Source organism: Malurus melanocephalus, unplaced genomic scaffold (assembly GCF_030028575.1).
Source record: "Malurus melanocephalus ecotype Western Australia unplaced genomic scaffold, MMel_1.1 scaffold_178, whole genome shotgun sequence".
In the NCBI taxonomy this organism is placed as follows: domain Eukaryota; kingdom Metazoa; phylum Chordata; class Aves; order Passeriformes; family Maluridae; genus Malurus; species Malurus melanocephalus.
Window position 1 is genome coordinate 1,214,052 of NW_026623410.1, and position 14,488 is coordinate 1,228,539.

General features: G+C 42.5%; 1 protein-coding gene across 1 annotated transcript in view; it reads left to right on the forward strand.

Annotated features, from left to right (window-relative positions):
- Positions 1 to 14,017, forward strand: part of TEDC1 (tubulin epsilon and delta complex 1) — a 67,137-nt gene extending 53,120 nt beyond the window's left edge. Inside the window, exon 8 of the mRNA XM_057372816.1 lies at positions 13,204 to 14,017. Within this exon, the coding sequence (XP_057228799.1) occupies positions 13,204 to 13,560 (357 nt within the window). The 3' untranslated portion in view covers positions 13,561 to 14,017. The remainder of the gene's footprint in view (positions 1 to 13,203) is intronic.
- The last annotated feature ends 471 nt before the right edge of the window (positions 14,018 to 14,488 follow it).

Below are 14,488 nucleotides of genomic sequence, written 5' to 3' on the forward strand. Positions count from 1 at the left end.
CTCTGTGTAGGCTGGCCAGACTTGAATAGTCAGTGTGAAGCTTGCAGCATACAAAGGGTTGGAAAGATAAGTATTTATTCTTCGTTTGCAGATGCAACTTGCTGTGCAGATTGCTGAATGAGTGCCGAGCTGTGTGAGACACAGAGGCACTCTGTGTACCAGTGGCTAAATCAGCAAACTGATTTCAAACACACACAAAGACTGCAACTGAAAATAAATTACCTAGCCTGACATTTTTCATGGGGCTTATGTATGCTGAAAGACTGCAGCTCCTCAGGGAGGAGAGGAGCATTAAAAACTTGAGTGCTGTCTCCTGTTTTGTGTGCAGAACTCTGGGGATTGAAGTAAGCGTGGGTTAAAGTTTTTCTTATTTCCCAGAAGAGGCTGCTTTCCCTTCCTTTGCCAAAATGAAGAATGTTTGCTCAGGTGACAGGATCAGTTGAAGTATAATAAATAACCAGTGTTAATATTTTACTTGCATTATTTATGAAAATGTTGGATACTGACCAAGGCAATGAAACATGTAATAAATGCAGCTGGAGAATTATACTCCAATAAATTTTAGATGAGCTTTATTTAACGATGAAGTGTAAAAAAACCCCATTGCAATGAGAGAATGTGTTTTGTAGCCACTGTAAATGTTTTAGTGCATTTTTAAGAAATAAGTGTAGCACTTAGGTTCTCACAGTTAAAGCACACAATAAAACAAGGATGAGGACTGGGAATGTCTGCAGGGCTCAGATGCACAAGATATGGAAGCACAGGTCCCAGCATCACCTTTCTCTTTTGCAAAGCCTGGAGGCTGATGGGTGGGATTTGAGGTATCAGCAACCACGAGATTGCTGGATTTTGAGGCTGTCCTGCAAGTGGTGAGCCACTCCAACACYGCTGTCCTCCACAAGGGCAGCACCTTGGGGTCAGAGCTAATTCTGGCTGACAGAAGCCTTGTTAAACACCACAGCCAGAGGCTGTGCTTTAGATAGCTCTACCTGAAATTCTATTAGTGTGTTTTACTGAACCTTTCACAGTGGGTTTTGGGGGCAATAACTTCCAGGAGGTACCTGGCTTGGTTTGCAGCTCTGGGCAGACTGTGGGGATGGGTTCCCCGTCTGCCAGCAGGAGGTGGGGTCGCTGAATGCTTTGCAGCAGTGCTTGGGTATTTTTTTTTTTTGTGACAGAGGTGCTTTTAAAAGCACTCTTTGCATTCATGCATTCAAAGCTTAAGCTTTGTTTCCTTTTTTCTTGAGACCTTGGCCTTGTTCTCTCTGAGTTGTCTGCCTGAAATMAAGGGTGCTTGATCATAAGAGAAAAAAGTATCCACCTTGTTTCTGTCTTTGTCCCTTGTGCTTGTAGAAGAGATGACATAAAAGTAAATCTGTAATTTAGTGTTGTCACATATCTTCTCTCCAGCCAGAAATGCATCTAAATAAAGCCTTAGTACCTTTCTGAGCTCGGAACTCACAATTTTTCTTCRTTTTACTGGCTCTTTCTGAGCCTTAAGAGCTGTTTGATTGTCCCCCTTTGCAGGCTGGCTGTAGGGCCTGGCCTTTAACAGTTGTTAGAGTCACAGGGATCATTCAAGCAGCTTCACATCCACCCACAGCAGCTACTYACTCTCAGATTGTGAGATAATAGACCCACTAAATGCATTTGAAGAGTAGTGGCTTTAGAAAATGCCTGCACTGAAACTCTGAAAATGTTTTCTGTAGAAAACCTCCACCTGGGAGTTAAAAGTTAATTTTCTTCGTGCCATAGTTGTGGATAGGCTGTGTTGCTGGAATGACCTTTACTGCTCTGGATGTGCTGCTCCTGACTTCCACAAAAGCAGGGAGAAGAGCTGCAGGGCTGGGTACTGAGGAACGTTCTGCAGTGATCATGCGAAGCCCCTGGAAGGGACAAGAGAGTATTTTCTAACTGAAAACCAAAAAGTTCGGGGTGAAGAAACTCCCTGAAAGTCATGGGTTGCTTTTTTTTTGTTTTGTTTTGTTTTGTTTTGTTTTTATTTGTAATTCTTGGATTAGAAAAACCCTTTTCTGAAAATTTTGTATGACTAGGTAGTAAGACCTGCCTCTCATTTCTGTATTTTAGGAGTAGTTTGTATCAACATTCCTTTTGTTGGCTGTCTGTACAAGGACCCCATTGCTTGAATTTCAATTTCATGTCCCATTTTATTGAAGCAGGATAATATAGGGAAGTGCGAGGCACAAGCAGCACTCTTTTCTCAAGTGGCTACTTTCATGTTTCRCAGTGATAAAAGCCTTCTAAAAACAAAGTGGGACCCTCCAAGCCTCTGCAGGCCACTTAGATCTGAGATGATCTATCATCAGTGTTTGTCTCCACTGCCCAAGATAAAAGTTTGGTAGAACAAATTGAAAAGTAAGTGAGCAATTTATTATCCAAAGCAATACTTGTCTGTTGCCTTCCTTTGCAATTTGTAGTTGTCAGGGTCTTTTTCAGAGTAGCACCACAGCCTTTTTGCAAGTGTCTAAATTACTTACASTGACACATTCTGGTTTTCCTATCATATAGTTTCAGTATGTGCCTATTCCTACTTTAAATTGTGTGATCTTCTAATTGAATTCAAGGATTTGGGAAAGTCTGGAGATAAAACTGTAGTTAAAAAGAAATGCATTATAAAAGGCTGGAATGGTAGAATGGAACATTTTTAATTACTGTAAAATGCTGAACATTTCTAATTTGGAGAAGAAAATAGGGGATTTTCTCTTATTTCCCGTGGTGTGCATTCAGGATTGTGTGGCATAKGGGGCTTTCACAAGTCTGGACTGTGTCTCCTTGCAGTTGCTGATAAAGAGTCCTCAAGTTTGATGATCCTGCTTGGAGCTGTCCTGCTTCCTCAGAGCAGAGAYTGTCCCGAGTGGCAGGCTTGCATATTTTCTTGGGAAGGAGCTGAAGAGGTTTAGATGAGCTCCTGGCTCCAGAGCACAGGGATTCTGGCCAGCTTGGATGCTCTTGCTGAAGTTTCATGTCTGCTCTTTTTGTGCTGGCATCTTCTTCAGGTGAACAGAGGTGATGCAGAAATTTATTTGAAGGCCATTTATTATTTTAAGATCTGKCCTTGTCCAGATCTGCAGAGTTGCTGCAGGGGTATAATTACATTTTTGATTCCTATTTGTTTTTTTCTTTGAGTTCAGTTGTTCTCCTCAAAGTTAACCACTGGGAAGCAAATTACATAGGCCATAAGATCAGAAACAGAGAGTACAGAAAATATTACAGAGCGGGATCATGGAATCATAGAATCACTTAGATTGGACAAACTTGCTAAGATCATTGAGTCACATTGCCACATCCACCATTAAACGATGTCACTTAGTGCCACATCGACCTGTCTTTTAAATCCCTTGGGCATGGTGACTCAGCCACTTCCCTGAGCACCTGTTCCAGTGTTTGACAACCCCTTCTATGAAGACATTTTTCCTKATATCCAACCTAGACCTCCCTTGGCACAGCTTGGGGCTGTTTCCTCTTATCTTATTGCTTGTTACCTGGGAGAAGAGGCTGATCCCCACCTGGCTACAACTTTCTTTCAGGTGGTTGTAGAGAGGATTAGGTCTCCCCTGAGCCAGGATACTTTTTCTAACTCTCTAGAGGAGTGATGTATCTCATGAGGCTTTCAGCTTAGACTGAACACACAGCCAGGTGTGTCYTTTAGGGATCCATCCAAGCTATCCTTGGAGGAGCTGCCTCTTTGCATTTCTTCAGGGGTGGATCCAGGGCAGCTCCATGGTTGGAGGAGAGCTGGGTGCATCCCTGACCCTGAGCAGCTCTGGCACATGGGCTGCTCCCTGTGCTGCTCTCACAGAGTTCAGCTGCTCTCAGGTCTGAGGATTCATTTCCCGTTGCTTGTGTCACAGTTATTTGTAGGCTCAGCACACAGGCAATGCTTTTATCAGTTATGTGCTTTTGTACTGATAGTTGGAGGGGTATTWGTATTTTTCTGGTAAAGACACTGTAAAATATTAACGTTGTTCTCTCCTCTCTTCTTAATCCTATATTCTTTTCCTTTATCTTAAGCTAAATTGACTTTTCTGACTCCCATCAACAAATGTAGAGACATAAGTCTTAAGTACAGACCCATTGGATTATCTTAAAGAAAAACCAAAGCCAAAAGCTCCCAAAACAAACCAAACAAACCCAGCAGAAATACATTATCCATCCCAACAAGATCAGGTCACTGCTTGTTATGAAATTATCTGAGTCAAATGGTTTAATTAGCATCTGACTTTCCATTCCTGTACTTCCTCACCATCTTTCCATGGGAGAACACTGTGGGTGTTGAGCTGAAGGTTTGGGAAGTGCTTTGTGGTATCTGATGTTTAATTGAAGCAGGGAGCAGCAGTGCCCTGCCAGGCTGTGGCAGCTCTTCTCAGATGGGTGTCTGAGTATTAAAACTATATTTTTAGTTATAAGAGCTATTCCTAGATAAGATAGGTAACCAGCTTCTCCCTGGCTTCCCTRTCAGGTTGTTTTGGAATGACAATAGGTGCACCAGGAGCCAGCATTCTGAAAGTGGATGTCTTRCTTTAAAATGCATAAGATTGGAGATGCATACATTCCTCTCTAATTGCAGGAAATTGCAGATCCCGGCAAAATTTGGAATGCAGCTGCTTGTATAATTACATCTTCTGTCAGTTGCTGTAKCTCAGCTTTACAGCCCTTCTAAAATATCTTCATAGTTTATGGTACAAATGATGCCCCCATTAATATTACTTTGGGATCACCCCTTTCATTTGTTCACCACCATTTCCAAAGTCCTCAGATTTTTCCTCATTCTGAACTAATAATGAGTGTTCCAAATAAGACACTATGTTAAGGTGAAATTTTGCTTTAGCTGCTGCAGTCACTGTTAAACCAAAAGAAATTATTTAAATTTCTTACTGTTTCTGGGGGGTGGGTTTAATAAGAAGTACTAATTCATGTACCTCAAGTCAGTTAGGTTTTTTGGATATATGCAAACCTTTCCATTTTATGGCCTTAGGAAGTAGAGGGTAATGGGTCATGGAAAAGGTGTAGGGTTATTAGCAACTAAGTGTTGCTATCTGCCACTGGCCATTGAATGACAGATAACATATACATCACAATTCAGAGTTTAATGAAATGTGTTGGAACCACTTACACTACCATTACAGCTGGGAAGGGGTTGAAAGGTTGGAAAGGGTTAAGGGAAGCGTAATAAAGGAATTCATTTGGTCTGGCTTTTGGAGAAGTGAGAAAATTGTAATTTAACTAAGGCAAAGCTCATAGCTGGACCATGTTCTGCAAATTCCTTGGCAGAAGTGGGATTTTGAGTGTATTAGGCTTTAGGTGAAAGGTGGTAAAAGCAGACCCAGKGGCTGAGGTGGAACTTGCTGAACAGGGGTGTGTTTTTAACCATGACTGTATTTCACTGCTGAGGTAGTGCAGTGATAGGGTAGTATTTTGATCTGCTGGAGACTGTGTTTAGAAACCCAAAACTACATGTTTCTAGAAGAGACCCTGTAGTTTACTGAAATGTAGCAGAACATTGCAGAAATTACCAGGTGAGAGACTGTAGCCTGTGCTTTGTGATAGATTAGACTATTCAAACAGTTTATATGACTTTAATCCACAAATGCATGAGCACTGGCATTAAATGGGCTGTTTCAAGTCTTTTTGTGTACAATCAAGGATCTCACGAGAAAAAAGGAACCTCATTTAGGCAGGACAGTGTGGGAAGTCTTCAGCTATTAAAATAGAAMGTGATGGTTTCTAGCGTTTTAAACTGGTTAGTCTTGAATGCGTAGAAATTGCAGCAGAAAATTAAAACCCTTGAAAGCTGGCAGCAGAGAAGCTTGATTCAATGAGACAAGGTTTATAGAGCTGCAGTACTAACTCTGTAACTTTCTTAGAGGCTTGAAATTACATTTGGACAAGTTACTATAAGRCATGAATTTGAAATTAGGGGAAGGTATTTTTTAGAGTAAAACACCTGCTTACTCAGTGCTGTAGTGTTTCCAGAACAGCTGATTTCAGATATTGCTTTTGCTTTAACTTGTGGGCTTTTGTATATAAGCAGCAAATGCCTTTAGATTGTTTTCTGAAGGTTGGGGGCCTGATTTTCCTTCTCGGCAAATGTTTGAACTTCATGGGCTCTGCAGGGTCCTGACCCCCCTGCTCTATAATTTTTCCCATCAGTAGGAGCTGCAGGATTGAATTCTCTATCAATTATGCATTCACAGCATCCCTTGAAATAGTGCCTTTCTCTGCTCCTCTGAGGCTGAATGGGTCACTGTCTACAGCCAGGGGAGGAAAGCATTTGTCATACCCTTAACCATCACTGTTTAAAAAAAAAAAAGGGCAAACATTTCTGTTATAAGAAACTGGTGCCCCAGCCAAATTATTGTTTATTGGTAAAGAAGGGTAAAGCCCTCACCCTACTTATGTGTGAAAAAAAATGCTTTTTTTTTTTTGGTAATGTCTTTGGGGTCACACAGACCTCTTGGGTTATTGATTTCTCTTCTGTACAAGGAGAAACAGTGCTTGCATGTTCAGTTCCTGCTATCTCTGAYCATGTTTGAGACAAACTCTGCTTGGGCATCTTCTTGTGTGCTGTTTTTCAGYGCTGCTCTGTGTGCAGCAAGGTACAGAATGCAGGTTGTACAGTGAGGAAATCCTTCYATAGGAACACAAAGGGGTTGTAGGTGGGTATGTGGGATCCCTGTGACTGTATTGGTTGTATTCTSCTTTTTTGTAATATTTACAGGTATTTCTTCTCTTCTCTCTTCTGCTCCTCCTCCACTATRTTATTGATAGTCTTGCTCATTATTTSCTTTTACTCTTTTCTTTTGTACTTGGTGCTCTTTTTCTGGTGCCGAAAAGGAGGACTTTGTTAAAGGTAGACTGCAAATCCTTCTTTATCCTGTTTTCTGTATCCCAGATAGACTGTCAGGTGGGATTGCAGCTCTGCAAGGCATTTCTTGGGGGTGGTGGTGGAAAAACCACTAAACTGTAAGGAATACAAGGTATAAATAATGATCCTTTATAAAGTGTTTGTACTGATGAAGGACAAGTGCTTGCAAGGTTCAGCCCCTGGACTGATTTGGATTCCACTCTGGAAACTGAAAGCTCTAAACCAGTGTTAATTTGCCATTCCTGGTTTCCRGTGCCCAGCTGTCAGGATTTCTGCACAGCATCCATGCCCAAAGCCTCTGAGTGGTGCCAATATCTCTGTGCTTATCCCGCTTTTATTTTTTTCTTCTAAATCTTTATCTAAAATTGATGCTTGTCTGTTGAATCAKGGTCTGCTCAGTTTACATGGAGAGCTCTGGGCAGCTCCTCCAGGCTGGTGAACCCATGGTTGAAATGTTGTGATGTGCTGGAGAGCTCTTTGGAGCCAAGGTGGTGAGTGCACTGACTGGCCTGGCAGGTCTCTTCTATTCCTGCAGTCTGACCTTGCATTAATCCTGTATTTCCAAGCATGTAATATTTCACTTCATCCTTTTCAACTCCCCAGGTACAGGGGCTTTCTTAGGGGTGACAGCTTTAAAATAAAAGTCGGAAATGAGCACCCTTTAGGAGTACAAAATTCTGCAAGTCAAATGCTGTTGGGTGTTTTCAGAGTTTATGAAATGGGTTGGGTTATGATGCCCTGATGGCAAAGGAGCATGACTTGGTGGCTTGGATATTGTGTCTGTTTATATTTCCTAATTTCCTTTCACTCCCCAGCCCCAAAAGACAAGATCTGAGATTTTTTTTCTGTTTGTTCCTTGTGTCTGGGAGCACAAAGGAGGCTCCCAGGCTCATTGTGTTTCTGGCAAAGGCAGTCATCACAGTTTGTAGTATCTGTACAGCTTGGCAAGGATAATTTGTATTTCACCCTCTATGCATATGGGATCTCTCYCTGTTCAAAAGAGAAATATGAGGAGAGGAATGGACAGATAGGACTGGGGACAGAAAATGTGCCATTTCTAGGTTTGGGTAGTGTGTTTTTCTGAACAGTACTGTTCCATTTGTTTCTGCAAAGCTCCTAGAATAATACGAAGAGATTTTGATTTAAAAGCAATGACACAATTCTGGTCTTTATCATCCACATCAAAAGAAACTCCAACCATTTGGTTTGCTGTTCCTTCTTGGAAGCTGGCAACAATGCAATCATAAAATGGAAATGCTCCTATGATTCCCCCTCCTCTTCCTGGGAATAAGTGTTTGGACCTTTCCTTGCTGCTGCTTTTTAAACCTCCATCTCTAGTTAGCGGCTTCCTTCAAGGATGCAACTGCAAGGCAGAGCATTCATTTGCTCTCTGAGGCTTTCAGGTTGCCATGTGAAGTTTTAACAAGCTGAAATGTTGACTTCCAGCATTTGGGAGATTGTCACTTTTGCTAGGCCATTACTGGAAATGATTTAAGTAACATGATGCGGTTATCTRGATCTCTTAGCATCTCTTTGGGATGTCTTGCGTGTTGGTAACATTCTCTCAGGATAAGTTTACATTCAGCTTGCTTTATAGCAGAAGAAGAACCAATTTGTGCATAWTTTTTACTGCACTTTTTATTATTGAGTTATTAAAAATGCAAGACCAGCCTCTCTGACATATTTCCAAGCCCTATGGAATGAAACACAGAGCTCAGGGAAGCTCATTACCAGAAAGGTGCAGGCAAATGTGAGGGAGCTGAGGGGCTGGAAGGTCTCTTCTTTGAGGAGGGATCAGGTGAGCTGAATGTGTAAGGCATCTAAGCAGGTGGTGGAAGCAGAGCWTCACAAGATGGGAAAGACTGGGTCTGTCCACATGGCAAATTGTCACACATCCAGGGGAGGTGAATCTGGGTAATGCTGTTCTGCCCTCAAAACTGGGGAACGTGCAAAGAAACTGGAAGGCAGCTTACTCAAACTATGCAACACTTACCTTTGCCATGATTTGCCACTGAACTCATTGTTATGAAATTTACTCAAAGTCAGAGGATTCCCAGGGCTGAAAATAGCTGGGATAATCCTGGCTGCCCTTTTCATTCGGACAGCTGTCTTTGGTTGAAGACATTTCAGAGGAGGCTGGGCTGAGGAGGTGCTGGGGAAGTTAATGGTGTGTGCAGGTSTTTGCAGGCTTGAAGCCTCTTCTGTGTGTTGGTGCAGAAGTTAATCCACCACAGTGGATTAGCCAAGCTGCCTGCTCAGCCTGGTTTTTGGATGTGCTTCCCTTTGGATGTTCCCCTTTCCAACTCTGCACTGAGCCCATCCGTTTTTTTTGTTTTGGCTTGGCCATTTTCCTCAATCAGATGCCAGCCTGAATGGTTTTATAAACACAGCATCCCAGTGATGTCCAGGGAGAGGGTAAATCCTTTCCACGAATGTCCTGCTGGCTTGATTCCACCATGCCAGGGACTRGAGGCCACCTGTCTCTGCCCATCCTCCAGCCAATGTTGAAGAGATCTGTTTTATTGTAGTGCTTATTYCTTTGCATATTCCTGCCTGTGGATATTCCAGCAGTATCCGTGCCCACTCTGCACCGTGCCAGGTTTGGGGAGGGCAGTGCAGGCTGGCTGCCACTTTGGTCCCTTTTCAGTCTGATCCGAGGTGCAGTACTGCTCCCTCCAACTCCACTGTTTTATTGGCTTCTTCTTAGAACATGAAAGTTACTACGGTTTTCCCATTAGCTTTTAGTTCCTAATACCTTTTGAAGCTGAAACTATCTAAAGAAAACATTTGGGTGCACTCAGGTCTGTTTGGCCACAGTCCTGTCCCAAAGAACAGTCGGTGACGTGGTGAGATAAAGAGCAGGAAGGGAGACCCCAACCCACTGCAGGGCAGGATACTTGTCAGTTTGAAGATGCTGATTCTTCATCAGCTGATTCCCTCTGTGTTTGGAGTGGATTTTCCCAAAGTGCATCAGGTCCCTTTGGGATGAGGATGGTTCTGAACAAGTGGAAAAGATTATTATCATGCTGTTGTATTTATTTGGAGAGGATGTGCAGCAGTTTTCAGACAGCSCTACACACCTAATTGGGAATTCAAATTCCAGCTGGTAGATTGAGGCTGAAAGGCAGAGCTGTGGGATAGAAACGGGCAGGCACAAAATGCTGAAGCTCCTAATCTTTTGCAATATGTTTGTTTAATACAAAGTGGTCTATTGAGATTGTTTTGCAGAGTAGAATAATCGTTGTGTGCTGACTAATGGGAGACAGCAAGCTGTTAAAGAGCATCAATTAACCATACAGGAGGAGATTATTGAGTATTTTCACAAGCATTCAGGATGTGAAGAGTAAAGGATATTGCTTGAAGGTAACCCTTGGAGATTTTTAGCAGTTGAAATCTATAAACTGCAACAAGACTATTTGTGGCCATACATACGTTTGCAGAGCCTTCCAAGAACAGAACTGGAGTCAGCTTTCCAGTTCCAGATTGTRCTGATAAAAGGAGATAAAAAGTCCTTTGCTGAACTTGTTCTCTTATTTAATATTGWTATTTTTTTTCATTTCCCCTCTTARGTTTATTAAATGTTATCCCAGGAAATGCTGGTCCTCTTATAGAAGACAGCAATACCCTTGTGGTACTTTAATTTAGGTTTGTTACTCTTCTGTTTTCCTGACTGTAAGGCTGTTGTCCTTACAGCTGCTCCTGCTTCCCTATAGTAATTCCTGTCCCTACTACTGCTGTGAGTTAGAGCTCAATGCACTTAGTGCTGAGAGGAGCATGCTGCTCCTCCATCATGTGCCTTGCTTAATGGATAATAAAATTCTCCAGTTTTGACTGGTGGAGAGTATGAAAACCTATGTTTCATTAAGAATGCTTTTATACAGCCCTACTATGTTTCTGCTCGAGTTTAATGTGAAAAATAAATAACATTTTGTGGGCTCTGTTTGCTGAGTGATGTTGTTGTTTGTAACTAACGGGAAATTTTTCCCATCCTGGATTCCAGTGTTAAATCCACTTTGTGCAAACATCATTTTCCATTTATTCATTGGCTGTGGGGAAACCAGATAACATTGAATTTATTTTTTCCAGTTTTGTTCTTTCTAAAGTGGTGTTAGAGAATTGCACCTCAGTTATTCTTGCAGCCAACAGCAAGASATGTCCCTGGGATTCCTTGGGGATTATGATAAAGAGGGACCCCTGGTTCTTGGACAAGGACAAAGACAGACTTCTCTCAGCTTCAATTCTCTGTTCAAATGCCTTAATCAACAGAGGTCTCCTTTAACAGATGGTTCTGCATTGATAAAGCCTTTAATGTGTTAGTAAAAATTCAGAGAAATTTACTCCTTTTCTGATTTGATTGATTTTCTTAATCTTCTTTAAGCGGAGGCTGAGGGGTGAGAATAACTCATCAGAAGACTATGGAGAGGATTAATTACTTGGCTGCAAAACTCATGAAGATATTCTGAAGGAAGATGTGGGATGAGTGAGTGAAGCCCTGGTGAAATTGGTGTCAGTGGGAAAATTTAGCTGTGACTGCAGCCCTTGCACCTGCAGCGTTTCACTGTGAGGGAATGTAGACTGATCCCCTGTATATTATATCCTTCTGAACTTGTTTCACTAATAAAACCTTCCCCACTAATCCAGGGGGAAAAATCCTTTTGTCTCACAGACAGCAGCTGGTGTGACCCTGAGCAGCTGTAGCTTGACAGTGGGAAATGCTGCAGGTGCTTTGCTACCTCAGGACTCTTGTCCTTGCAGCTGGTGCTGCTTTGAGCTCTGCCTGATCTCTGGTGCTTCAGAGAGCTGCCAAAATATCCCTGACTTTACAGGGAACTTGTCAAAGCTCTGATGTGTGAGGTACCGATATCTTAATGCAGATCTGCAGATTTAAAGCCCCGAGGAGTTGTTCAGCTTCACCCACGGGCAGGAAAGGGAGGGGTTGCTGAGCAATTTCAAGGCTGGAAGGGGTATCATTAGCACTGCGCTTGACCTGAGCTGAGCTTTGGCCAAAGGATTCATCCCTGGAGCTGCAGTGAAGCATTTCATGGTTCATTATCCTCACAGTAGGAAACAATGTCTTACTCTGAAGCTGAATATCTTAGCTCRAATTTTCATCCATTTGATCTTCTTATGGCTTTGTCAGCAAAGTCTGATCTTTACCACTTTTTTTTTTCACTTCCTTTTAGGAACTAAAACAAATTATCTATCTTCATGAAGTATTTTAAGCTCTCCATATTTCATATTCTGAGGTTTGTTTTCTGGGCTGTGGGTCACTGGGTGACCTGCCTGTGAATCCTACTGTCTGTTTCCCTGTGTTTTTCTGAGGCATGAACTCCAGAACTGCTCACAAGTCTCAGGAGAGCTCTGRGATTTGTGCAGGTTGCAGGGGCAGCACTGCTTGTTGGAAACTTTGCTGCTTTTTTGACTGAGTTGATTTGGCAGCTTTTTGCCATAGCAGAACAGAAAATCCCATTGGGCCAAAAAACCATTTCCCTGAAGGCCTTAGCAGGGTGCCTCTTTTACAGATGTTTCCCCACTGACAAGTGCATTTTGAGATGAGTCACTGAATCCATATTTAATCCACTAGTAAAACTGGCAAGGCAATTACCATCTTGCAAGTTCTTCAAATCAAATTGTTAGAGAACATTAAATCAAATGCTTTGGAGAAATCCCAGTATATACAATTGCTTTTATCATCCAGACTGTGATGCTGTCACAAGAAAAGCTTTTATTTTATTGGGGTCTCTCTTCAGTGAAAGTGTGCTGCCTGGTACTCATTTCRGTCTTGGCCTCCACTTCTTTGTCTCTGCTCCATGATTTTCCTTTCCCTAATTGTTACCCCATATTGAGAATTAAGGCATTGCTGGCTTACAGTTGTCACCCATACTTTTTGGCATTGCCAAGTGCAGAAAGCATTTGCAAACTGAAATAATGCTCTTATTCAGGAGGCAATTAATCTGTTATGACAACCRGGGGGCTTAAAGCACGGCAGGGATGAAGGTCGCTCTGCTGGGTCTCTGAAGCCAAAGCACCCCCTCCCCAGTAAGAGAGAAGCATGCYTTGTGTGTAAGTCATCACTGGAGGGGCTGACTGAAGCTCCAGGCAGCTTTCTGGTTCCTGAGGCTGCAGCCTGACAGAAGGCACATGTTAGCTTCATTCAGTTTTCACTGCCACACGCTTTAGTTTACACTCACAGTTGGCTCTTCTCTTTGGTACGTCCTAGTCCAAACATGACGTTTTGTGTTTGTTGTTTCCTGGGGGGAGGATTTGTCTCACAGAAATGTACTCCACTCCTCCCCTCCTGTTCTTTTTCTCCACAGGTGACAGCAAGAGAAGAACTACAGAAAGAGGGGTTCTCTGCCACTGCTAGAAAGATACAGGAAAGTGTTGAACAAAAACTGCGAGATCTGACATGCTTTCATGCTCCAAAGAAAAATGCAATGCACGGTTCGTGCAGGTTGGTGCTGAGAAACAAACATCCCGCCACCAAAATGGGCTTTGGTCAGTGTGGATCCAAGGAGGCTGTTTCAGCTGTCAGTGCTACYGAGGTGATCAGAGAGCTGCAGATGAGAGAGGCCAGCCTGCAGAGAGAGCTGGAGCAGCTGCGGGAGGAGTGCYGCCAGAGGCTGGATGAAATTGCACAAGGCTTGGAGGGAGTGATTTGTATCTCCCCTTGAARAGATAAAACTGCACTGAGAGGAGCAAAGGAAAAGAGTGGCTTGATCACATTGTGCAGCCTAGCTGGGGGAGTGTGAGGTGAGGAACCAAATGAATTTCTCATTTTTTAGCCTGGCAATCATAACTTGTCCCTGCTTTGTGAGTTATGCTGGGGCCATAACCTCGGTGRCTCTCTCTGCAGCCCCTTTATTGCTAACCTTGCCAATTAAATTCTGCATTAGGCCTTGGTGGGAGTGTGCATAAATCTCCCTTTTATCTTCTGGATTTCTAGTTCTTCTGCCAAGCACTGGGCTCTTTTACAGTGCTCAGCTGCTAGGCACGGCGTACATTGAGGCTGTGCATTGAAGTACTAATTGCATTCAATATTTTCCAGCAATTGGAAGAGTTCATTAGTCAGAAAAATCCAAGTATTGGAGAACATGAAAAATGCCAAGGCTTAGAGAGATTGGAAATATTCAAGAAAGTGTGTTGTTTTAATTCAGCTGCWTGGAGTATTTGTGGCAGCTATAATGTAGTCACAATAAAGAAAAACAAATGCCTAATAATAAATAAAGCACTGCACTGATTTCATTTACTGGTGTGATGCACTTGAAGTAATTGGGTTCTCAAAGAGAGCAAACTAGAAACCCATTCCATCAGGTTATGAGTCACAATGAGAGAGTGAACTTTTGGACCTGCTCTAGGAAGGTTCTGTGATACAGAAATCTGACCTTAACTTCCAAACTTGAGGAGTCTCCAAGCTCTGTCTCAGGAGGCTTCTTCCCTTGGAACATTGAAATGCTTTTCCTTTGACCTTCATTTCCTACCCTTTTCTGGTTTGTTTTCACCAAGGAATATTTTTATATTCTGGCTGTACACTTTCAGGAATAAATAATATTTGAAGAAACCGGTCTGCTTTTCATTTGTGAATTGCTGGGAGCAGTGGGA